Below are 27437 nucleotides of genomic sequence, written 5' to 3'. Positions count from 1 at the left end.
CTTTACTTGAGAACAGAAAGTCTCTCAATGATCAAAATTGAACACAAGTAAAGTGTACAAATTTTGACTTGATTTTAATTACTGCATTCCTGCATACATTGGATCTCCAAAATCCAGCAACTTCAGGAACCGATCTTGGAAAAAATTTTCCAGATTTTCGGATGTTCATATTATAGTCATGGGGAAAAAAATATATTGCATTTCTGTAGTGAAACTTATTTTATATAATACTATACTAGTATTTTCTTTTTTTCAAGAGAAGGGTAATGTACAGTACAGCAAATATACAGTATATATTGCAGATTACAGTAAAAATAAAATTATTTTCCTTGCTTCAAAAATATGTTCTTCTGTGTACTGCACATTTTGGAAGGAGAAAAGCCACAAAAGATTCACACTGGTCACTTTATCAAAGTCTCTGTGTCAGGCATCTTTGCCAATATAACTTTTTCCTCTATAAATGACCTGTTGGTGTGTGTAAAAAAAAAAAAAAAAGTGCATATTCTTCTGTCGATTTGCCAGACAAAGCACCAGAGTTTCCAAGAGATAAAACCAGGCCCCCTTCCCTCAACAGAGACTGATTAACTTGGCAATGTTATGAAAAAAAAAGCCATAAAAGAAAGCTCCACCTGTTGAAATGGATTCAAACTCAGGCCTTTTCCACACTGTGGAAGGATCACAATCACTGTGTTGACTGTGAGGACAGATAATGACCTGTGTATGAGTTTTTCAAAAAGATGGCTGCAATCATCTAGGTTACTTAATTTTCTTTTAGGCAGCAAATGAAAATCTAAAGACATTAGAAGTTAGGTGCTTTTGTTGCTTCACAAAAAAAAAAAAAAAAAAACTTTCCTTATTCCAGAAGGTTCTGATCGAGTTGCTTCTTTAAATTTTTGCCAGAGTGTCACCTTGACCATCCAAGAAGGTGGTTCATTACAGTGGTTAATGTGCTGACCAAATTTGAACTTTCTTGGGGTCCAGTTAGTTAGTTTTCCTTAATACTTTGTATTTGTATCACATTTAAACGGTAAAATTTTATATGCTGGAATCAAATCTCCCCCGTCTCAAAATGCTTAGGTTACAAGCTCTGTAACCCCGATCTCTTTTAGTTTGCCCTCATATGAATGTCCTTGGCTATTCTCATGAGATGTTTCACCCATATTTGGTTATTCAGTCCCCCTCCCATGCACAGTTTTGAGTGTGGGAAGGGGAGGGCTGAGGACCCAAATGCAATATTCCACTTGTAGTCTCACCATTGACTTGTTTAATGGAATGATAACCTCCTTCTCTGTAGATGAAATGGTAAAGTAAGTCATTAGTAAGACAGTGTGCCTTTTTGACCACCTGCTTATTGCATGCAAAACTTCTGATTGTATCATCATCATCAGCCATTTTAAATCCACTGCAGGATGAAGGCCTCTCCAGCAACTTTCCAGTTCCTTCTGTTTTGTGCAATGGCCATCCATTTTCTATCTACAAACTCATGAATTCCATCTGTCCATCTCCGATGTTGTCTTCCAGGTTTTCTTCTAGCTCCTCTTGGGTACCATTCTGTTATTTCCTTAGTCCATCAGTCATCATGTCTTCGAGCTGTGTCCTGCCCCAAGACCATTTTAGTTCTTTAGTTTTAATAAGAATGTCCTTTACTTGAGTTTGCTGCCTAATCCATGTGTTTCTCTTATCTAACAGTCTGATTCTCAATATAATTTGTTCCATTCTTCGCTGTGTAGTTCTAGCTTCTCTTCCATTCTTTTGGTGAGTGCCCAAGTTTCACTTCCATAAGTCATGGTGGGGAGTACAGATTGGTTCATTATTTTACGTTTCAGACAAATTGGGATATTGCTCCTCAGTATGTGACAATATTTTCTGAATGCTATCCCTCCAAAATTTATTTTTCTGACTTCTAGCCATTTATCATTATTATTACAGCTAATGACTTGTCCCAGATAAGTATATGACTGCTCCTTCAATCATTGTATCCCTTTCTGTGGCATACTTGTTCATCATTACTTTTGTTTTAGTCATATTCATCTTTAGTCCAAAATCCTTACTCTGTATAACTGATTAAGATTTTCCTCTAATTCTTTGGGGTCATGGCTTATGACCACAATGTCATCTGCAAATTGTAAATGGTTTAGGTACTCTCCATTTTCATTGACTCCTTTCTGCGACCAGTCTAATCTTCTGAAAGCTTCCTCAAGGGCAGCAGTAAACAACTTCGGAGATATTGTGTCTCCTTGTCGAACTACTTTCTCAATTTTAAATTTACTACTGTCTTTGTTTAGTCTAATAAAGGAGGTAGCATTCTCATATTTTCTTCAAAATGATAATGTATGGGGTATCTATGCCTTGTCTGTCCAGTGCCCGAAACATTGCCTTATGCTGTATGGAGTCAAATTCCTTTTCATAATCCACAAATGCCAGGCATAATGGTGTGTTATATTCATTTCCTTTCTCCATTAGCTGTGATATTACATGAAGGTGATCCATAGTTGAGAATCCTGTCCGAAAGCCAGCTTGCTCTTTCGGTTGATTCTTATCAAGTATTCTTTCCAATCTGTTAGTAATGACCCTTGTGAACAACTTTTAGGTGTGGGATAACAAGCTAATTGATCTTTAATTTCCAATTTCTGATTTATCTCCTTTCTTATGCAGCAAAACTATGATTGCATTATTCCACTCCTTAGGCGTCACACCTTTTCTAATGCATTTTGTGAAGAGTCTTGCCAGTTTTTGTAATGTCTCTTCCTCCCAATTTTAACAGCTCTACAGTAACTTCGTCTTCCCCCAGGGCTTTCTGATTCTTCATTTTCTTCAACGCATGTTCTACCTCATCAGTAAGGGTATCAGGTACGTTGTATGTTTTACTAATTTGTGATCCATCTTCCCACTGCTGGTATCATTCCCTCGCTCCTTGTATAACTCTTTATAGCAGTCTTCTGCTATTTGAATTATGCCTTCTCTGCTGTTTATAAGTACACCATTGCTATTCTTCAGTTTCAGTATCATTTGTCTTTCTGTATTACTGCTCATGGCTGCTGATTTAAATTCTTTGTTTTCCCTTAATTCTTGTCCTACTTTTCTTGTGTTAAATTTTCTTATGTTCTCTCTGAGTCTCTTTCTAATGACTTTGCATAACTCAGCATACTCAATTTTCTCCTTGTCAGTGTTTTTCTTGCTCTTCATTTGTCGTCTTCGGTTCATCATGACAAGTGTTTCTTGACTAATTTTTCCTTCTTTGAATTTCTTTTTACCACCTATAGGTTTCTTGGGCTTTATCACTTTCAGAAAGTTGTAATATTCCTTGTCAATATCTTGGTCCTGAGCAGTCTGCAGAAGCTCAAACTTGTTCTTAAGTTCCAGTACATACTGCTTTTTCTCCTCTTGTTTTCTCAAAGACTTTTGTATTATTTACTCGAGTCAGTTTTTTCCTTTCTTTTCTTACATCTATATCAAGTGTGCACCTTACCATTCTGTGGTCACTTCCAACATTCCCGTCACCACCAAATATGGAGGATGCGGAAAGGTCAGGGAATGACCGCCGCATATTCTCGGAGCAATATGGCCTTAGTTGCTAATGCTCCTAAAAACCAAATAACAACAACAGTAACAACTTCCAACATTTACCTTGTTCAGGACAGTAACATCATTCACAATATCTCTTCTGTTAGTGAGGATGAATTCAATTTCATTAGTTGTTAATCCATTTGGGCTCTTCCATGTCCACTTTCTGTTCACCCTTTTCTTGAAAAAAAGTATTCATTACTGACATTCCTCTGGATTCTGCAAATTCCCCAAGTCTTTTGCCTCTTTCATTTCTTTCACCAATTCCAAAATTTCCTATAGTTCTCCTTTCTGCGCTGTTTTGTTTCTTTCCAACCTTAGCATTGAAGTCCCCCCATAATGTAGTGTAGTAAGTTTTCTCTTCATCTAGAAGGTTCTCAATTTCAGTGTACATTTCTTCATCACCATGGCTCGATGTTGGTGCATAAATAATTATTACCTTTAGCTTATACCTCTTAGAACTCCTGAGTAGTAGTCTTGGCACCCTTGGTGATGTACTTTTGTATTCCAAAATGTTGATTTTTTTTGTTGTTGTTGGTGGTTTTTTTTTTTTTTTTTTTTATCATAACACCCAAATATCTCCTCATTTACACACTTCACTTCTACCTCGCCCACAGCGTATAAGTTATTCTTGAGTTAGTTCCCAGATGTTAGAACATTGGCTTTGACACATTCAGGTGTTACTGCCATTTCTCTGACCATAAAATTATGCAAAACTGTGCAAATCATTCTGAAGGAGTCCATCTTCGCTTGCATTGTTAATTACCCTCCAAACTTCATATCATTTGCAGATTTCAACATTATACCCATAATTATCTGTTGATCATTTAAGAAAATCAGAAACAAGTGGTTCCAACTCTGAACCTTGGAGGATGCCACTCATAACCCTAGCCCACTCTGATAATTGACTATTTTTAATCACTCTCTGCCTCCTGCCTTTATTCCACCTTAGGACCTTTCCTGTAATCAAAATATGCTCCAGCTTGTATAGCACCTTCCCATGTGGGACGGTATCAAATGTTTTGTTGAAGTCTAAATATATATTACTTCTGAAATTGTTTATTTCATCCAACTCATGTTTGACTATCATGGTTTTTTTTTATCAGATTGGTCACGCAAAGTGATCCATTTAAGATATTACCCCTCTCAAGATGATCCTGTAATACACTCTTGATCATAAATCCATGACCTTTCTTGCCTCTCTTATACTAAGTCACCTTTGTAATTACTATAAATTTCTCCAATCCCAGGGAGATTATTCCCCAGTCCAGGGGTGACCTCATGATTAACCCTAATAGTGTAATATGCTCCTTTGCAACCTCCATCAGTATGAATGGGTAAATACAGTTGGCACCTAGGGCTTTGTCCACTTTATAGCTTGCTAATTTTTCTGTTAGTCTCACTTTTGCAATATTAATATCACTTATCTTACAGTACTCAGGTAATCAATAGCTCACAATTTATTTGGTACACCAGCAACATTGGCTTGAGTTATACAGGGTGATTCAAAATTATTGTCTGGGTTTCTGTGGCCTATAACTTTCAAACCAGAAACAACAAAATACACTTTCATATTCCATAAGCAGTTTTAACTCAAAGTTTTATTACCTATAGAATCGGTACTGCAGAATGCTAAACAACTTCAACACGCACTCCTTTCGTGGCACGTAAGATGTCCAAGTGATATTCAGTTTCCCTCCCAAGTGTTCTCCAGCATTTGTGGTGTAACTGTTTCGATCGTAGCAACAATTCTGAGCTTCATTTCATCGAGTGAGGTCACAGGGTTCTTGTACACAGTGTCCTTCATGTATCCCCACAGGAAGAAATCAAGCGCCGTAAGATCGGTTGAGTGCGGAGGCCACGGAATCGGTCCACCACGCCAAACCCAGCGCCCAGGAAAATGCATGTCAAGAAATTCTCGAACAATAAGTACCCAATGTGGCAGTGCACTGTCTTGCTGGTACACCACATTTGGCTGATGATTTTCCAACTGGGGTAACAGATACAGCTGTAGCATGTCCAGATATGCACACTGATGTCACTGTTTTTTCCACAAAGAAAAAGGGCCCCAAAACTTCCAAACATGACAAAGCACACCAGACATCGACCTTTGGACTATCTCTTTTGAATTCTCGAATGGCGTGAGGGTTTTCTGATCCCTATATTCTGCAGTTATGACGATTTACCCTCCCTGATACGTAAAATGTTGCTTCATCACTAAATCTCCATCTTCAAAGGTAATTTTCATCAGCTTTGACATTTGACAAAAATGTCTTGGGCAAATCGGAAATGGCGGGGTTTATGATTCGGCTTTAAAGCCTGCACAATCTGCAGTTTGTAGGCATGGAGGTGAAGGCGGTTATGAACAACCCTCCAAGCAGTCATTTGTGGTAGGTATACCTTACTGCAAAAATGCTTGTCTAGTTGATTTTTGTGGGCTTCGTGGATTCGATCAACATCTTCCTGCAAAGTGCTCGGTCTTCCCGCTCCTTTTCGGTGCAGAACACTACCAGTCTCTTGAAATTGCTTTAACTAACATCAGATAGCATTATCTGAAGGTGGATCTTTTCCATACTGAGTTCTGTAATTACGCGTTGTGATAACGGACTTTGTTTCGAAAACCAAGGTATGCACATTGCCTTCTCTTGAACAGTCGCCATTTTGAAGTAATGCCATCAATATCTCCCAGACATCAATGCGGCAAGTACAGCGTTGCCAAATAAAACTTTTTGAGTTACACTTTCATATTCCGTAAACAGTTTTATTTTGTTGTTTCCAATTTGAAAATTATAGGCCACAGAAACCCTGACAATAATTTAGAATCATCCTGTATATGATTGTAACATTACCACTGTACTGAGGTCCTGTCTAGCTTGCCCTCTTCTTCTTTATATTTCCATATGAATAAACGTCTTGTCTCTATAAGTGGCTCTCTTGGCTAGTAATTTCTCATATTCAGATTTCACTGATTTAAGCCCACCTATGGTTTGTTGCAAATCCAACTAATAATTGTTATAAAAATGTCATTGTCTAACTGTCCAATTCTGCTTTCTGCCCTGTCAAGCTTGCTAGATCCTTTTCATCCATCTCTGCTGATATGGGTCCCTTGCATCAATTACTAACTACAGGATCTTCATTGTCCCGATGTTATTTGGACATTGGACCGATCTCAGTACAGCTGAAACATAGTTCTTTGTGAAAATTCTTGCAGTGTTGCAGACTACTGTGCTAGATTCAGAGTCACTTAAATCTTCACCTTGCCCATTCTTGCACTGAATTCGATTCACTATTGAAGCCACAAACACTCCTTGTGTTTTTGGCTTCAATGGTGAATGTCTCAAAAGTTCCCCACAATTCAACTACTTTGGTTTTTTGCATATGTCTTCCTAATTAATAGTCTAAAAATCTCCTTAATTCACAGTGATTCTTTTTCTTGAAATTAGAAGTCATCATTAATTACCCAGAATCTCTTTGTTATTAATCACATAAGGACACTATGGTTACTTTCTGCCAATGGTTACTGTACTGTCATTATTTGTGAAATTACCCAGATTGCTAGGGATTACCTGATCAAGGACATTGTGGCTCTTGTGCTTTCACTGTCATGTTAATGCAGATAACTGTCATCACATTGATTAAAATAAATTTATTTCATTGGCCCACTTACTACTCCATAATTTCCAAACAGTGAGTGTCAAGTTAAAATCTCCCATAACTAGGCACCCAGATTAAATGCCAGTATAATATGGTTAATGATTGTGTTCATTGTCAAAATAATAAATTGCAAATTCCTCTGACTTAGTTGTCATGCCAGAGTATAAAAAGAATATTTAAAGTTGCACTTGGAGACTATTATCATACTCGTCAGTATCATGCAGTCTGGGACAAACACTCCTTTGTTTTGCTAACTATCTTGTTTGTTGTGCACTCAGAGATCACCTAAGGTCATTCACACTCAGGATAGGATCTTACCGCATTCAGGCAATCTTCTATCAGAAGCATAATTCTCCCAGCCCCCCTTCCTATCTATCCTTTACACTTAATACATTACAAATGAAACTGATCATCCCCTATATTAGGGTAACAACACCCAGTCTCAATTAATTCTATTATATCAGCATCAAATACATAGTTAATATTTCAAATTCTTTTTGTCAACAATACTCCTAGCATTACTATATATACCAAGTGGCTACTTTATTAGGTACACTTGCCTTTTCATTAAATGAAGTGCTCCTTCACTAATGGCATCACATGATCATACCATGTGATATAAAGGGATGATGACGTGTTTTCAATTCAGTGCAAGAATGGGCAAGGTGAAGATTTAAGTGACTCTGAATGTAGCACAGTAGTCTGCAACACTGCAAGAATTTTCACAAAGAACTGTGTTTTGGCTGTATTGAGATTGGTCCAATGCCCAAATAACATCAGGCCAATGAAGACCTGTAGTTAGTAATTGATGCAAGAGACCATGGAGGCTAACAAAACTTTCACAGAGTAACAGAATGGCTGCAGCCAGTCAAATAACAACCTAGTACAACAGTGGCAACCAGAGAGGAAATTCGTAATACACAACTTGTCTTACTTTGTCATAGGTGGAGTACTGCACCTCACCGTGACAGTACAGTTACAGTAAGCCAAGGAACATCAGCACTTGGACAGTGAAGGATTGGAAAAATGTTGCCTTGTTTGATGAATCTTTGTTCCTGCTGTTTCATGCCAATGGGAGGTTCAGAATATGGTGAAAATAGCATGAATGGATGGACCCATCTTGCCAGTGAATTCAGCCTGCTGCAGTGACCTTCTTAGTCACATGATCTCAATTCAGATGAGCACATATTGGGATGAGATGGAATGAGCTCTTCAGAATAGAGCTGCATCTATCCAACTGTAGGAAGCAAATGAATTAGTATGGGCTAACATCCCTCTAACATGCTTTCGACATCTCATTGAGTCCATGCCATGATGAATCCAAAGTGTTCAGAAGGCTAAAGGAGGTGGGGAACCTACTTACTAGGCCTACCTAATAAAGTGGTCCCTTAGTGTAAAAAGTTTAAAATTTCTATTTGTTTGTTGTATACTTTCCAGTATATCCCTTGTAATTACTGTAGCACATTATACAGTCACTAGTCTGCTGTGTTTTTGCTTCATCCACATAATTACTATTGGCTGATCATTTATGGACCTTTGGGACCATGGTGAATATAAAGTTAAAGCAAAAACATTAAAATAATAAAATTTTAATGTTTTTGCTTTGTTTTAAGCAGAGGTGCAAGCAAATCTATATATAGATTAGCATTAGCATTAGTAGAGGCATTTGATGCAAGAAAGCAAGCTTATGCAGCATCAGCCAAAAAAAAAAAAAAAAAACCACTTCCACTTCACCCCTCTGTTCGTTCAAAATACCTCTCCAGCTGAGCCTTAAACTTATTTAGGCTATCAACCTCCACCACAAGGGATGGGAGTCTGTTCCACCAACCAACCACCCGCTGGCTAAAGGCAAATTTCCGCACGTCTATCCTACATCTGTCTTTCCTCAATTTGAATTTATGCCCTCTCAGGTGATTTTTCTGAGCTAGAGGAAGAATCCCATCAGCATTGAGCATGCTTAAACCATTCAAGGCTTTATACACCTCTATCACATCACCTCGCTGGTGCCTAGTCTCCAGACACTGTAATTTTCAAAACTTAAGCCTTTCTTCGTAAGAGCACCCCTTTGTTCCATTCACTAATCTTGTTGCCCTTCTCTGTACTCGTTCCAGCAGCTCTACATCCTTCTTGAAATGAGGCCTCCAGACCTGTATACAGTACTCTAGGTGTGGCCTGACCATCGCCTTATACAATGGAATAATCACCTCCTTATCCCTGCTGGAAAAATTCCTGTATATCATTGACAATACTCCATGAGCTACTCTTGCAGCCCGTCTGCACTGCTCAGAGAACTTCATATCTGCCTGCACAACCACCCCCAAGTCCCTTTCATTCTCTACCACTGTCAGTGTTGTACCACAGAGTTGATACGTTGCTCTGGGGTTGCTGTTTCCCATGTGTAGTACTTTACATTTGTCAATGTTAAACTTCATTTGCCACCTCTCAGCCCATCTGCTCAACCTTTCCAGATCCTGTTGCAGCAGCATAGTGTCAGTAGTGTCCTTGACAACCCTGCCAACCTTTGTATCGTCTGCAAACTTGGACATTAAGCCCGATATACCATCATCAATATCATTTATAAATACAGAAAACAATAATGGACCCAACACTGAGCCCTGAGGGACTCCACTAATAACATCAGTCCACGATGAGCAATGTCCATTGATTACCACTCTCTGTCTTCTCCCCCTCAACCACCCCTTTATCCATAGCAGCAATTTGCCTCCAATGTCACACTGCTCCAATTTGTGTAGCAGTCTTCCATGTGCAACAGTATCAAAAGCCTTTCTAAGATCCAAGTATATAATATCAAAGTTATTCCCTGCATCCAGTTCTTTTGTGACTGCAGCATAGTATCTAATCAAGTTGGTCAGGCAAGACTTCCCCTTAACAAAACCATGCTGTGTCTGAGCTATAACTGAAGTCTTGTCTAAATGATCCTGCAGTGCTTCTTTAACCAGTGCCTCCATTAATTTTCCTGGAACAGAAGTTAAGCTCACAGGTCTATAATTACTTGTGTCAGCCTTTGATCCTCCTTTGTGAATTGGGGTCACATTTGCACATTTCCAGTCTATGGGTACCTCCCCTGAGTCCAAGGAAGCTCTCATAATTATGGCTAAGGGTTTGCTTACTTCCTTTGCTGCCTCCTTTAATATAACTGGATAGATCCCATCCACACCGGGTGCCTTTCTTGTGTTTATCTTCAACAGTTTCTCCTCCACTTTACTCCCAGTTATTTCAAGATTCTGTAGCTTACTGCTAGAGTTGAATACACCTCTGGCATTCCCCTCGCTGAATAACTCCTCATGTGTGAATGTCGATGCAAAATATTCATTTAGTTTGTTAGCTACCTGAGCAGGATCATCAACACTTGACCCATCAATATCAAGTGGACCAATCTGATTCATCCCCTTCCTTCTAGAGTTTACATAAGTAAAGAACTCTTTGCTGTTTTTCTTTGCATCCCTTGCCAAGGATTTCTCGTAATCTGCCTTCGCCTGCCTAACCTCCTTTGTAACTTGGTTGCATATCAACTTGTATCTATCATAGGCTTCTGTGTCATGTGTTAATTTGTATGTATCCCATGCATTTTTCTTCTCTGCCATATGCCTCATTAGTTCATCTGACATCCATTTTGGCCTAAACCTTGAACAATATTTCTTAGTTGGTATGTAAAGCCTAGTAGCTTCCAAGATAAGTTCTTTGAATGCTTCCCATTTTGAATTTGCTGTTGTTAACATCATCAGTTGGTCCCACTGTATAGAATTTAAATACTGTCTCAGTCCATCGTAGTCGCCTTTACGGAAGCAATAACCCTTCCCTTTACCCCTAATGGTAGTTACCTCTTTCAGTAAATCCCACTTCAGCACACTGTGATCACTGCCACCTAGTGGTTCATTTATCTGCAGATTCTTAATGCATGAAGAATCACTGCTGATAATCAAATCAAGAGTATTACTCCCTCTAGTTGCCTCCTGAACATGCTGATGTAGAAAACAATCATCCAATAAATCCACAAAAGCCCTGCTAGTGTGTGAGTAACCAGCCCCCAAAATCCAGTCAATATCTGGGAAATTAAAATCTCCCATTATAAGACACTCTGATTTACTGGCCCACTCTATTTCCCTGTACAATATATTATTATACTCATCAGAGTCATTAGGCCTATAGCACACTCCTACTCTCAATTTTGATCTCCCAATGTTTATGTCACACCAAACTGACTCCACACTGCACTGTCCAGCGATGTCGACTGGCTTCACTTCCTTGGTTTTTATGTGTTTCTTAACTAATAGCATAACACCTCCCCCTTCCTATCCTGTCTATCCTTTCTGTAGACGTTGTACTCCCCAAATTGCAGTTCCGCATCCCTTATATCTGTGTGACACCACGTCTCTGATATCCCAACAATATCTGCCTTCGATGTTTTGAGCAATACCATGCAGATGCAAATATAAAGAAAACTAGTAATATGTACATTGAAACAAACAAACAAGGTGGTGGGGGATGTAATTAAGATTTTGAATTAAGTTAGTCTAAAATAATTTTGAATAAACTAATTGAAAAGCCATTACTGCCTAATTTAAAAGCCAGTTAGGATAAATTTAGATATTGACCTATGGACACCACTGGAGTTGAATAATGGGAAATATCACTGCTAAAGAATATGGGAGGGGAAAAAAAATCTACAACATGGACCAGTATATGAAGCAAAAATAAAATAAAACAGATCAACCTTTGTAATGTCACAAAGTACATATACAAGGAAGGACAGTATCTAGAAGCCTGAGAGAGGTTATGGGGTGCCACCCAGATGTGGGAACAATATTCCATTATAGGGTGGATTTGCAATTTTTACAGAGTGAGTAGCTGTTTAGAAGAAAAGCAATACCGAGAGTGAAAGAGAAGGCAGCAAAGCCTTTCTCTTTCAGTGAGATTACTGTATGCACTAGCTGATCAGGATGCCTCCTAGAGAGTTAGCAATAGGTTTGGTCCATCTAGCTGCCAGGCTGTGAACACTGTGTTAGAGCTGTGTTCTTGATATGTAAGGAAGATTGAATCTTGTTGTGATGCCCATCATAATCTCAAAAGACATCATACTGTATGATGAAAGAGATGGGGATTTCCAGAGCTTTGCTCTGGAGACTAAAATTGGGCTTCACCACTTCAGGCCTCCAATAAGTGGCACCTCCGTAGCCAGGTGGGAAGGAGCAGCAGTGTGTGTAGCACACGCTTCTTGATTAGACCGGGGTTCGAGCCCGTCACCACCAAATACGGAGGATGCAGAAAGGTTAGGGAATGACCACCGCATATCCCGGAGCAATATGGCCTTAGTTGCTAATGCTCCTAAAAACCAAATAAACAAGCCTCCAATAAGCAAAGTGGTGGTATTGCACTGTGGATGCTACACCTTGATCCCTGTTTATGTTGGTTCATGCCTGGGTGGTTACCTGCAGTATACTTGGTGCCATATTTCAGTACTTACATATAGGATTTTTTTACTAATAGTTCCACCATCATGAAGGTGCAAGCAGAGGATTTGGTTGTTGCAGAATGACTGGACTTTGCCAAAATTTGGTTCACTTGGCTCAAGTTGCACCTGAATATCAGTTCCATCAGTGTCTTAGACTCCTAACTGGCAAGCCCAGCTTGTCATACCTGAGAAATTATCTGTGACAGCCTCAAGCACCATAGGTCACTAAATAATGGCAGAATGGGATCTGGCCTGATGATGCATCCTTCACCCTTTTTAATAGCAAACAGGTGTGTGTGTGTGCACGTGCGTGCGGTGATGGGGACAGCTGAAGAAACTGTACCTTCTGGAGCATCTGCATCCAGTACCCAAGGATTCTGAATACCAATAAGGAAGAATTTCTGAATGAGGTATGCAGATATTTTAAATTTGGGAAACACTAAGAGTTTCCCAAAATTAAACCATTTGTAAAAGTTTCAGGATCTGTGCTGTGCCAGTAATAGAGGATTCTGCTACCATCCATGCTGCATAAATTGGCAACTTTTTTGTAAGTGAATGACACCACATCCCTGTATGGTTTAGAGTTTGTAGATTTCACATTAGGCCGCACATGGCCTAATGCTATACTGATTGATTTATGGTAGATATTTCCATTATTCTGGCCAGAATAGTGGAAATGTTACCAAAATAACAAACTTTCATTTAGTTTCAGTAAGTTTCCTTGAAGAAAATATGATTGTGGAGGGAAGAAGGAATATTATTGATATTTTTGTGTTATGTCTGCATGGGAATATATCAGTTTGATTGATCGTAGCCATCAGTCAGGATTAGTAGAAACCAGTGAGAGAAATATACCATAAGATTTCATTGATAGTGAATCATCCAGTCAGATGATTATAGTAATCAACTATGGAAAACATTTCCTGAGTGGCATGTAATGCAGAATTTTCCATATATTATACAGGGTTTTTCATAGTGTTGTTGAAACATTCAAAACTTATAGCATAGTAACCATACATTTAATTTGTGAAGTGAAAATGACTCCAAAACCAAGTTGATTTTTTTTCGTTTTATCTTTTATACAACTCGTGTTTTGACATGTTCAATCAATAGCTAAGTTTTTCCTTGTTATTACAGTTGGTTGCATTCCATAAGTTTCTAGCCTGATCCTTCAGTACCCACAGTGCAAGCAGCAATGGAAGAACGTATATGTGTCCCCATAAAAGCTGTGCTAAAATTTAAATTTCTCTCTCTCTCTCTGACTTTGATTCATGAAACTTGTCGAGAAGAGCCTTGTCGATCAGTTCGGCCCTGGAGGGATTGTGCAAGGCTCAAGGGGTAGAATTTTTTTCAGCCTGGACTGTACTTGTTAACAGGAGAGATTGCTTCTACAGGGATGGGATCCACTTAAATAGAAAGGGTGCAAGAATTTTTGCTGATGCTGTCGAGGCAGTGTTAGGTGGGTCGGAAAACTGCTAGTTGGGGGGGATACAAGGATTAATAGATTAACAGTAGCCACTGGCAGAGGTGGAAGTGATTCTTGCACTGCTTCTATTCAAATGAGCAGAAGTCTGAAAAACAAGATGCAGGATATTTCAGAGACTGCTGGTAGTCATTGCGTTACAAGTAAACACATGGGTTGTGTTAGGGTAGCTAAGAATAGAAACAGGTGCATGTATACCTGCGTGTACACCAATGCTAGGAGTTTGGTAAATAAATTTGATGAATTTGAGGTATTGCTCAAAACATCAAAGGCAGATATTGTTGGGATATCAGAGACGTGGTGTCACACAGATATAAGTAATGCGGAACTGGAATTTGGGGAATACAATGTATATAGAAAGGATAGACAGGACAGGAGGGGAGGAGGGGTTATGCTATTAATTAAGAAACACATAAAGTCAAAGGAAGTGAAGCCAGTTGACATCGATGGACAGGGCAGTGTCGAGTCAGTTTGGTGTGACGTAAGCATAGGGAAATCAAAATTGAGAGTAGGAGTGTGCTATAGGCCTAATGACTCTGATGAGTATAATAATATATTGTACAGGGAAATAGAGTGGGCCAGTAAATCAGAGAGTCTTATAATGGGGGATTTTAATTTCCCAGATATTGACTGGAATTTGTGGGTTGGTCACTCGCACACTAGCAAGGCTTTTGTGGATTTATTGGATGATTGTTTTCTACATCAGCATGTTCGTGAGGCAACAAGAGGGAGCAATACTCTTGATCTGATTATCAGTAGTGATTCTTCATGCATTAAGAACCTGCAGATAAATGAACCACTAGGTGGCAGTGATCACAGTGTGTTGAAGTGGGATTTACTCAAGGAGGTAACTACCATCAGAGGTAAAGGGAAGGGTTTTTGTTTTCGTAAAGGCAACTATGATGGTCTGAGACAGTATTTAAATTCTATACAGTGGGACCAACTGATGATGTTACCAACAGCAAACTCAAAATGGGAAGCATTCAAGGAACTAATCTTGGTGGCTACCAGGCTTTACATACCAACTAAGAAATATTGTTCAAGGTTTAGGCCTAAATGGTTGTCAGATGGACTAATGAGACATGTGGCAGAGAAGAAAAATGCATGGGATACATACAAATTAATGGGTGACATGGAAGCCTATGATAGATATAAGTTGGTCTGTAACCAAGTCACAAAGGAGATTAGGCAGGCAAAGGCAGACTACGAAAAATCCTTGGCAAAGGATGCAAAGAAAAACAGAAAGGAGTTCTTTACATACTTGAACTCGAGAAGGAAAGGGATGAATCAGATTGGTCCACTGGATATTGATGGTTCAACAGTTGAGGATCCTGCTCAGGTGGCTAACAATCTAAACGAGTATTTTGCATCTACATTCACGCATGAGGAGTTATTCAGGAAGGAGAATGATGTAGGTAAAGTAAACATTGGCAGTGAGCTGGATGATTTTGTAATAACTGAGAGGAAAGTGGAGGAGAGATTGTTGAGGATAAACATAAAAAAGGCACCTGGGGTGGATGGGATCTATCCAGTTATATTAAAGGAGGCAGCAAAGGAAGTATGCAAACCCCTAGCCATAATTATGAGAGCTTCTTTGGACTCAGGGGAGGTACCCATAGACTGGAGATGTGCAAATGTTACCCCAATTCACAAAGGAGGATCAAAGGCTGACACAAGTAATTATACACCTGTTAGTTTAACTTCTGTTCCAGGTAAATTAATGGAGGCACTGGTTAAAGAAGCACTGCAGGATCATCTAGACAAGAATTCAGTTATAGCTCAGACGCAGCATGGTTTTGTTAAGGGCAGGTCTTGCCTGACCAATTTGATTGGATAACTATGATGTAGTCACAAAAGAACTGGATGCAGGGAATAACTTTGATATTATATATTTGGATCTTAGAAAGGCTTTTGATACTGTTGCACATGGAAGACTGCTGCACAAATTGGAGCAGTGTGGCATTGGAGGCAAATTGCTGCTATGGATAAGGGGATGGTTGAGTGGCAGAAGACAGAGAGTGGTAATCAATGGACACTGCTCAACGTGGACTAATGTTATTAGTGGAGTTCCTCAAGGTTCAGTGTTGGGTCCATTGTTGTTTTCGGTGTTTATGAATGATATTGATGATGGGATATCAAGTTTAATGTCTAAGTTTGCAGATGATACAAAGGTTGGCAGGGTCGTTAAGGACACTACTGACGCTATGCTGCTGCAACAGGATCTGGAAAGGTTGAACAGATGGGCTGACAGGTGGCAAATGAAGTTTAACATTGACAAATGTAAAGTACTACATATGGGTAACAGTAACCCCAGAGCAATGTATCAACTCTGCGGTACTACACTGACAGTGGTGGAGAATGAAAAGGACCTGGGGGTAATTGTGCAGGCAGATATGAAGTTCTCTGAGCAGTGCAGACGAGCTGCAAGAGTAGCTCATGGTGTCTTGTCAATTGATATACAGGAATTTTTCTAGCAGGGATAAGGAGGTGATTATTCCCTTGTATAAGGCAATGGTTAGGCCACATCTTGAATACTGTATACAGGTCTGGAGGCCTCATTTCAAGAAGGATGTAGAGCTGCTGGAACGGGTACAGAGTAGGGCAACAAGATTAGTAAATGGAACAAAGGGTTGCTCTTACGAAGAAAGGCTTAAGTTTTGCAAATTACAGAGTCTGGAGACTAGGCACCAGCGAGGTGATCTGATAGAGGTGTATAAGGTTTTGAATGGTTTGAGCATGCTCAGTGCCAATGGGATTCTTCATCTTTCTCAGAATAATCACCTCAGAGGGCATAAATTCAAATTGAGGAAGGACGGATGTCGGATAGATGTGCGGAAATTTGCCTTTGGCCAGCGGGTGGTTGGTTGGTGGAACCGACTTCCATCACTTGTTGTTGAAGTTGATAGCCTAAACAAATTTAAAGCTCAACTGGACAGGTATTTCGAACGAACAGAGGGGTGAAATGGGAGAGGTGTTTTTTTTTTTTTTTTTTGGCTGATGCTGAATAAGCTTGCTTTCTTGCATCATATGCCTCTACTAATGCTGATGCTAACTTCAATGCACCCACTTTGCCCTCTCTACTGAAGTTGCCACATTGATGTATTGGTGGTGTAAGTGGTAAACACAAGTACAATCTCAGGTTCACAAAAAAAAATTTTTTTGAGTTTTGGAATCATTTGTGTATTATAGTTATTGTGCTATGATTTCTTATGCTGTACAAAAATATTGAGAGACCAATTAACATATTTAAAATATATGCCACTTTCAGCATTACTGTGTTTAATAAGTGGGATCCTCAAATTATAAAAGGGGACTCAGTTACTAGATTTATTTGCAGTTAGCATTATTTTGGTTCTTATTTATCGTACTTTATGCAGAACAGGTCAATGTTTTTCTTACAGTCAGCAACGGCTGATAAAAGACATGCTGTGATATTTTATGATACTAGTGACAGAGAGATTCGTATTAAAGATTTGAACAGCATTACTGGTGTAAGTACTTTACTTTAATATATGTATATTGTAGCTTTTAACAAATGGAAAATTTTCTAAGAATTTAATTAGAAATTTTTTTTATTTTTAGTCATGAAATGGATGAAACTAGTTAAATATATTATTATACTTTCTCCACATAAGTGTATAGGATAGTTTTGTTTTAGTGTCATGCATTGTGCATCATCACTTAGTGTTCCTGGGGATGTTATTGCATGATTAATGTAGTTTTAGTTGAATTTAATATCTGTTCTGCAGATAAAAATTTTCAGGACCCATTTGGAGAGTTCAATGTTTAAATCTTCTGTGGGATTAGATATATTCTTAAAGGCCTCGTCATTCTTGGCTTTAGTTGACTAATCTTCTGTGGAGGGAGTAGAGCTTTTCAGCCTGCACGACATGCAAGTCCACCAAGTACACATTATATAGAGACTATACACAGTAAAGATCATATGTGCTATACAGCGCCTCCATAGCCAGGTGGGAAGGAGCAGCAGTGCGTAGCACACGCTTTTTGATTAGACTGAGGTTCGAATCCATCACCACCAAATACGGAGGATGCAGAGGTCAGGGAATGACCACCGCATATTCCCGGAGCAATATGGTCTTAGTTGCTAATGCTCCTATAAAAAAAAAAAAAAAAATGTGCTATATACCTTCTATCCTGGTACACTACAATGAAAGTAGTCAATGCTTCAGAAATCTCCAAAATGAAAAACTGAAAATTTACAGAAATGGAATTTGAAGTATCCAAGAGAAAAATTATAAATTTTCTGTTTTATTATTCCTTTATGTTCTGTACTCTTCGGCGGAGAAAGTGTTGTTGTTTTTCAAGAAAGCTTTGTTTTTTTTTTTTATCTCATAAGTTATTTAATGAAATGAAAGGAAATATTACTAGCATATAAGTTTTGATCAAAATATTTGATGGAGGAATGCATAATGGTAGCTTATGAGTGGGGTTTACAATAACTTCTTTTGAGCATGTGCACTGCAAGTTTTAAATTGTTCTTACCTGATAGTGTAGTGGAAACAAGTATTTGATCAAACACTTGTTTTCTCATTTGTCATTTATACAGAAAATGATGAAATTTTAATAATGTGCAAACATTAAGGTTTATTGTAAACTTGGAAAATCAGCCATGGAAATGCATGATATGCAGTTTACAAAGATGATGCCTCAATGAAAAAAAAAAAACATTTTTAAAGTAGAAACTACTTTAAAAATATTTTTCAAAGGCCGAAAAAAGAGTGGAAGTCAAAAGTACATGGGAAGGTTTTTCTGATTGCATTTTTGACTGTGAGGGGATGGTGTTATCAGAATTTATTCCACAAGGTGTTACTGTTGATGCAGCATACTAGCAATAGTTTTAAATAGTTGAGAGATGAAATTCACCATAAATGACCTGAAAAAATGGTAAAATGGTTGGCTCCTTCACCATGACAGTGTGCCATGTCATAGGTTACTCAATGACTGGAAACTTTTTATCATTGAAGATATTGCTATAGTGCTGCTTATTTGCACCTTATTTGTCCAGTTTGGCACCATGCTATATGATGGACCTCCTAAAAGAATTCATAAAATACTTCAAAAAATGTTTTAATCAGGAGCAGGCATGATGGAACAGAAGGTGTTGTTGCAGAAGGAAATGATATTAAAGAATATTAACAATGTAAACATTTATCATCGAATAAAGTTGATTTTTTGATGCATTCACCAAAATTTTGATCAAATCTCATATAAGTACAGGTGTGCTATTTTCTGGCTGCACCTTCTGAAAATAAATTGCAAGCGTAATTTGTTTTCCTTAAAATATGGCTATAAATCTTTTACTGTTGTTAATGAATACATATACCACTAGATAAAAGTTAAGAAATCTTAATGCCAAGAAGTGTCCAGGTTCAGTTGGCATTTCTTCATTTGTTTCACCTGTGGTTGCAGAGTTTACTCTTGTTTGCTCTTGCACTCTCACTCTTTTAATCTGCTGTTGTTTTCTTTTCTTTTTTTTTTCCATTCCACATGGAATGCTTGTATGCAAACCAGTTCTTAAAAAGGAGGAGAAATCCATCAACCACTTAACTCTTACAGTATCTTAAAACATTCCATCTGTTTAATGAAACTTTGGACAAATTCAGGTAGGTGTTCTCAATACTTCCAGGACTTAGTTGTGTTTGGGTTAAAAGTCTGCTAAGCAGGCATCCATCTTGTAGTTTGCTTTCTGTTTTTTTTTGCAATTGGGTTGCCACTTTTCTCTCTAACTTGCTCACCGCATATGATGGTATGTGGCTGTCTTCTAGCTTCTCATCTAATGCTGAAGTTCCCCATGGACTGGAAATCCTGCCCACAGTTTTGATGATGATAGTGCACTACATTCCGCTTTCCAATTCAACAAAGCCATCTGCACAGAGATGGCTGTACTACAACTTTTTAAATATTCATTACCAGTTCATTAATGGTGATCTTCAAGTAAGTTTTCTTCTCCCCTGGGAGGGGAAAAGAATATTTGAATAATAAAAATCATTCTATAATCCACTCCTGTCTTATTTCTTGTAGAGAAAGCTTTCTGCTCCCATGTTCACCTTCAACAACATTTAGATTTCTGGGCAGGATCACATATCTTTACTGAGGATAACTCTGATTCCTGATTTTCTTCTTATAAGCATGTCATATACAGTCCAAGGTTTATATAACAATCCTGTAGGAGAATGGGAAAAACGGTCATTATATTGGAAGAACGTTATATCAGTTGTTCATAAAATCGGTAACAAAACAAGTAAAAGCTTGAAAATTTAATACAATATAGTATAATCTCATTTATAATATGTACTATGGTATTAAACAAGAAAATTATGATTATAGAGTGCAGTAAGTTTCCAATTAAATTGTAAATTTCACTACTTAGGCTACATACCTATCAAGACCTAACAAGAGAATTGTTTCATATTTTAAAATAATCTGTCAAAACACTTTTCAATGGTAGAGCATGTTTTTAAAGAGAAATATGAAGGTGCGTGATAGCAGTTATTTCACTTTCACAGTTAGGCTGCACTTGAAAAAGTATATGTACAAATTCTAATCCTTGATGAGCATCTTTCACTGAAACTTCTTGTTCAATCACAGTAGCTTCCTCATCTTCATCACTACAAATTCCAGAAGATTCCATTACGTCTGCAATGAGTTCCTCTTCATTCATGTATATCCTGAAAAATTCAATGTCTGCATCCACTTCTGCATAATCTTTGAAGCTTAAGTTTTCCTGTAAGTTTAGATGATGAGGCACATGCTCATGATGCAATGTGTGAAACATTGCATCATTCAAGGCAGTAAATCCAGCACATTTGAAGCAGTTGGCAGTTATTTTTTCATCAACTTCATCCCATGCTGAAACACATTGCCTGCAGGATGTCGATTTTGCATTGAATTTTGCTAAGACAGCACAATTTTGTTTAATAGCATTCTTCAGTAGTTTTTATTAAATGACTTTCTTCCATTCGTTTGTAGCGACAATGTCCATGGCTGCATTTTTGCCACACTTTTTTGAAAGACAGGTCATGACAAGTCTTAAATTTCTGGAACCATCCATCTGAAATATTCATTCGATGCGCAAATGATTCAGCCTTAGCTTTTAAAAGATTATCATCTATGGGAACATTTTCAGCACACATCACCATTAGCCATTCCAAAAGTATCTTTTCAAGATCTGGATATTTCGTCTTCATGTCCGAATCCTACTTGTTGCAGCAGATTTCTGTAAATGTTCAATCTTTTCCCGATGTTTCAGAATAGCAAACAGAGTACTTTTAAGAATGCCAAACTGTTTGGCGATATCAATCTTAGAATGCACACCATTATCTACAGCTTGAAAAACCCTAATTTTATCTTGAAATGAAATGAACTTCTAGCTGATCATTTCATTACCATACTGGGAGAAAAGAACATGGGAAATCTTAAATTATTTCACACGGTCAGGTTGCAATTACTTCAATATATTTGAAGGGTTCTAACATTTTTAAATGTGAATATTGTAAAAAAAAAAGTAAAAATTCAGATTAATAGGTAGAAATTTATGGTTGTTATAGAGAAATCCTTTTAGCATTAGCATTAGTAGAGGCATTTGATGCAAGAAAGCAAGCTTATGCAGCATCAGCCAAAAAAAAAAAAAAAAAAAAAAACCCACATTCCACTTCACCCCTCTGTTCGTTCAAAATACCTGTCCAGCTGAGCCTTAAACTTATTTAGGCTATCAACCTCCACCACAAGGGATGGAAGTCTGTTCCACCAACCAACCACCCGCTGGCTAAAGGCAAATTTCCGCACATCTATCCTACATCTGTCTTTCCTCAATTTGAATTTATGCCCTCTCAGGTGATTTTTCTGAGCTAGAGGAAGAATCCCATCAGCATTGAGCATGCTTAAACCATTCAAGGCTTTATACACCTCTATCAGATCACCTCGCTGGTGCCTAGTCTCCAGACACTGTAATTTGCAAAACTTAAGCCTTTCTTCATAAGAGCACCCCTTTGTTCCATTCACTAATCTTGTTGCCCTTCTCTGTACTCGTTCCAGCAGCTCTACATCCTTCTTGAAATGAGGAGTCCAGACCTGTATACAGTACTCTAGGTGTGGCCTGACCATCGCCTTATACAATGGAATAATCACCTCCTTATCCCTGCTGGAAAAATTCCTGTATATAATTGACAATACTCCATGAGCTACTCTTGCAGCCCGTCTGCACTGCTCAGAGAACTTCATATCTGCCTGCACAACCACCCCCAAGTCCCTTTCATTCTCTACCACTGTCAGTGTAGTACCACAGAGTTGATACGTTGCTCTGGGGTTGCTGTTTCCCATGTGTAGTACTTTACATTTGTCAATGTTAAACTTCATTTGCCACCTCTCAGCCCATCTGCTCAACCTTTCCAGATCCTGTTGCAGCAGCATAGTGTCAGTAGTGTCCTTGACAACCCTGCCAACCTTTGTATCGTCTGCAAACTTGGACATTAAGCCCGATATACCATCATCAATATCATTTATAAATACAGAAAACAATAATGGACCCAACACTGAGCCCTGAGGGACTCCACTAATAACATCAGTCCACGATGAGCAGTGTCCATTGATTACCACTCTCTGTCTTCTCCCCCTCAACCACCCCTTTATCCATAGCAGCAATTTGCCTCCAATGTCACACTGCTCCAATTTGTGTAGCAGTCTTCCATGTGCAACAGTATCAAAAGCCTTTCTAAGATCCAAGTATATAATATCAAAGTTATTCCCTGCATCCAGTTCTTTTGTGACTGCAGCATAGTATCCAATCAAGTTGGTCAGGCAAGACTTCCCCTTAACAAAACCATGCTGTGTCTGAGCTATAACTGAAGTCTTGTCTAAATGATCCTGCAGTGCTTCTTTAACCAGTGCCTCCATTAATTTTCCTGGAACAGAAGTTAAGCTCACAGGTCTATAATTACTTGTGTCAGCCTTTGATCCTCCTTTTATTTTCAAGATCGTTATACTGAATGTAAAATAGCATTAGGTTAATGAGAAATTGGCCAGGACCACCCACATAGGACTTTATAACTTGTTAGGATGTGAAAAATATGATCACTATAAAGAGCTTCGACTGTATGTTGCTTCCTCTGCATTTTAAAAAAAAACTGTTTCCTCTTCACCCTTGGTAGTTTTTTTTTTTTTTTTTTTTTCCAAATAACTACTGATTGTGTACAAATCACTTATCCACCCAACCATGGAAAATTGTTTCCAGATCTGTGTCTGTGGTGGTGGTGTCTCCAAAATTTCTCTTAGACTATTGGGCACTAAAGTTAATGATTCCTCACTTACAAGCTCACTCTACTCCCTATCATTCATGTTCAATTTCTGCTGCATACATTTTCTACAAATGTTTCTCTGGGCACCCTTCTTTTGAATTAGTGTCTTTAATACCAGCTCTTTGTTCCAAACCAGTCCAAATGCATGCATAAACTAGTTAACATCCATTCACAGTTCAACTCTGAACACACTAAACTAACTATGTCTCATCCTCATTTATGCCTTCTAACTGTTTTTGTAACGGTCATGCTTCATGTATAAATCCTGAAACCGTAATCAACAGAAATTCAAATCCAAGTTCAGCAACTATCTTCTCTCATTTAAACCTTCAATTCACATATGGTATTAGAGTACTACAGGTTCCATTACGTTCTGTATTTTGGATCATCCCTACCTCAAAAAAAATTTAAAACCCTATAACTTACAGAATTAAAATCTTTCTTTGTAAGAATATTTCTTACAGGCCGTGACCAATCTCATTGTACTTCTCAGATAGGGCCACCAGTGCTCTGTATAATTAAATAATCACCCCCTTGGTCTTTACCAAGAGCCATAATGGGTGCCAGGACAAAGAGCATTACCACATCTTGCCCTTCTTATCAAATTCCTCTTTTCTATACAGTAATTTATATCAGTAGCAACGATGCCTAAGACTGGGGCAGTTGACCAGTCTGCCTTCTCATAACATCCATCTGTTAGTGCTTTTACAGGTAGTTCTTTCATATTGTTGGTGGAACCATATTTTGCCATGACGTGCTATCTGTTCTGCTGAGGGAACTTCATGTTATAATCTTTCGGAATTTTTCATGAAATGCTGTCATTTTCATTTCATGCAATACAATAAATCTAAATATCAATTTTTAGGATGTTCCCATAGTTATTAAAGTATGTTTTAAATGTAAGATTTGCATTTTAATATAAAAAATGTGTACATGCTTATTTTCCTTTATTCATAGTTGCTTTTAGCTAAAATTTTATTTTCTTTACTTCTTTCTTTGCAGACATATGTCAATGGTATAAGAATTCCTGAACAATCTTATGTAAAACTGAAACAACTAGACTGCATTAGATTTGGATATGATATCCTTTCTTTCTCTATCATTTTACTGCTCTAATAATCTTTATAATTGCCAACTAAAGGAAGCAGGAAATAGAAGGAAACACCCCTCTTCGTCTGAATACATTGACCTTCCACTATAATTATAGGGGAGGATAGGAGAACCTTGTTAGTGGAACTTGCTAGAACCTCTGAAGGGTCTTCTCCCCTTCTATGTAGTTAAACTGCTAGCTAAGTGCAGTGTAGACAATATCATTCTGATTGTATAAAAAATTTAATTTAGTAAATTATATTAATAAACTTTTTTTTTTTTTTTCAAGCCTGTTTTTATGGTCTAGACACTGGCACCAGGTTGAAAAGAAAAAAAAATTAATACTAATAAATTTAAGTGGCTGCATCCCACTATACAGTTAATAATTTATGGAAATAAATGTTTATTAATTTTGCTTAATGCGTGTAAATTTTAATTACATAGTGCCTGAACTAAATTATTTAAATTATGTACTTTTCTGTGTTTAGTGTTATGTCATTGTACCACATAAGCACAGTACATTCATTTGTATATACATAGTACTTACGGGAGGGGAGGGGGGGGTCAAAAATTTGTAGCCTGAGTATGAAAGTGCAGTGGTACGATGTTAAAAAATTTCTGCACTTAATGTATGAACACTTCATATAATAACCCACCAAGCCCCAAACAGTTTCACTAGCATCTTTTTTAATTACAGAGGGGGGATCAAAAATTTGTTGTCTGAGTATGAAAGTGTAGTGGTATGATGTTAAAAAATTTCTGCACTTAATGTATGAACACTTCATATAATAACCCACCAAGCCCCAAGCAGTTTCACTAACATCTTTTTTAATTACAGGTGCTGAAGTCAACGATGTTGCATGAATGAGGAAAGGTGGACAGAATGCAGTCATCTAATTTTTTTAAAAAAAGGAACTAATGCCTAAGGCAGTTCATGAGGATATGGTTACATCATTGGGGGAGAATGCCCCTTTATATTGGGTCATTCCACATCAAGTGGCCTAGGGGTCTCCCTGCTTGACCATCTCCAATTTTGTTGAAACTTGGTGTGGATGTTTAAACAGGTTTCAAATGAAGCTGTACAGAATTTCAGTTCAAAATATAGTATGCTTGAGGTACCAGCACCTTTTTTGTGGAGGTCACTTGTATTATGCAGAATAAATCACAAAAAATTTTCAAAGTTTTAAGTGTTACTGTTGCACAACAATGAGAGATAGTGCTCTGAAACTTGGTATACCTAGTTAATTTAATTTTGGCAGAGAATGCAAAACTTTTGGTGTCCAGGCTAAAAAACTGCGTTTTTTACAATGCGGTCTAAAATTGGCACCAAAAATTTGTCGTGACAAATTTAAGCAAGATTTTGAAAGAAAAAACCTTTGGTACCTTCTTCTTTGGACAATCCACTTACCAACTGCATGCATTCAGCCTAACTAAATATCAGCTCTTATACTTGTTTTCTGGCTGAGATATTTTCCTTCCAAGATTGACTCAAAATTTGAAAGTCAAATTTGACCTATCTTAAGGGGCAAATATCTTAATGAGCAGAGTTTCAGCTACAAGGATCATGGTTTATCTGTTTTGTGTCTTTGCACTTAAGGCCTTAAAATTATTGTTATTTTGTGAGATTTTTTTTGTTGCAGAACACTTCCTTAAACCTGCCTAATGTTTAGAATAATCTAGAAATAGAGTATATTCTAGAATTCTGGAATATTCTAGAAGAATACCCAAGAATTCTAGAATTCCAGAACTTTCTAGAATATTCTTGAATTAAAAAAAAAAAAAAAAAAAAAACACCAGACAAACATTCTAGAACTCTGGAATATTCTAGAATCATGCAAAAAAAAGCATAAATAGCTGATATTTGGACCATGCTGTTATTAATATATTTTATCTTCATGATGAACAGTTTGTTTATTTTGTTCCTCTATTTTTTATTGTTTGACTGTAATAAAGTTAATTAAGTTTTCATTGCTTGCAGTCAGCATGAAAGCCATGGAATCAAAAGATTTTGCTAGAGATAAGCTGGACTTGTGCACCTTCGGTCATATAGATAATTCTAAATGTCATGTGCTGTCCTATACATGCAAAACTGGGTTAAAATTATTTAAAGAATTTGAATTTGAAGAACAGCAGCTGATAGGTCAACGTTGTGGATTAAAACTGGGTGAAGAAGACAGAATTTGTCTACATCATGAAGCTTTGCTTTTGATAAAATTTAAATTTTTGCAGCATTCATGTTGCAATCCTTTCCAGAAGAAAAATCATATAGTGAAAAAAAAAGTTTACAACCAATTGATTTCTCAATGGCAGACTACCTGAAAGACCTAACAAAGGTAGACATAAAACCAGGCTAGAAGCTGGTTTTATGTCATGCCGAAAAGAGTAGAGAAAAGCAGCAATGGGAACATCAACTTCATCTGGGTCAGACTATGAGACAAAATGCATGTGACTGAAAGCTTGAACACAAGTTTGATGGCTATTGGTATTTCTCCTCTGAAATTTCAGTGAATGGCTAAGAGAGACTCACAAGGCTATGCCAAAAGGAAGATAAGTCAAGTACAAGATGTAATTGCCAGTAAAATTTGAATCTATTGGTGGCTTGGATCCAAATGACATCATGGAGCCAAGTGCAAGTCATCAGTATGGAAATTGCTTAGATTACAATGAGCTGCTGAAAGAATTGAAAGAAAAGTTGATGGTGTCAAGTAATTTAAAAATACTTCAAATATTAATACTAGCTGCAGTTAGTTGGTCCATAAAGAAAACAATGGAAGACTTTAGTGTCTCAGAAAGAATGGTCAATAAAGCTAGGAAACTTAAGAAGAAGAAGAAGGAATCATGGCCATACCTGGAAAAAAGC

General features: G+C 37.7%; 1 protein-coding gene across 1 annotated transcript in view; it reads left to right on the top strand.

Moving 5' to 3' along the window:
• LOC150085042 (uncharacterized) overlaps positions 1-27437 on the top strand; it is a 186146-nt gene that overhangs the window by 70171 nt on the left and 88538 nt on the right. The window contains exons 3-4 of the mRNA XM_090376441.1: positions 17576-17665; positions 24491-24601. Of these exons, the coding sequence (XP_090232567.1) occupies positions 17576-17665; positions 24491-24601 (201 nt within the window). The remainder of the gene's footprint in view (positions 1-17575; positions 17666-24490; positions 24602-27437) is intronic.

This window comes from Mastigoproctus giganteus, chromosome 6, assembly GCF_048544385.1.
Source record: "Mastigoproctus giganteus isolate SK-2022 chromosome 6, ASM4854438v1, whole genome shotgun sequence".
NCBI lineage: Eukaryota > Metazoa > Arthropoda > Arachnida > Uropygi > Thelyphonidae > Mastigoproctus > Mastigoproctus giganteus.
This window is presented reverse-complemented; position numbering and strand designations above follow the sequence as displayed.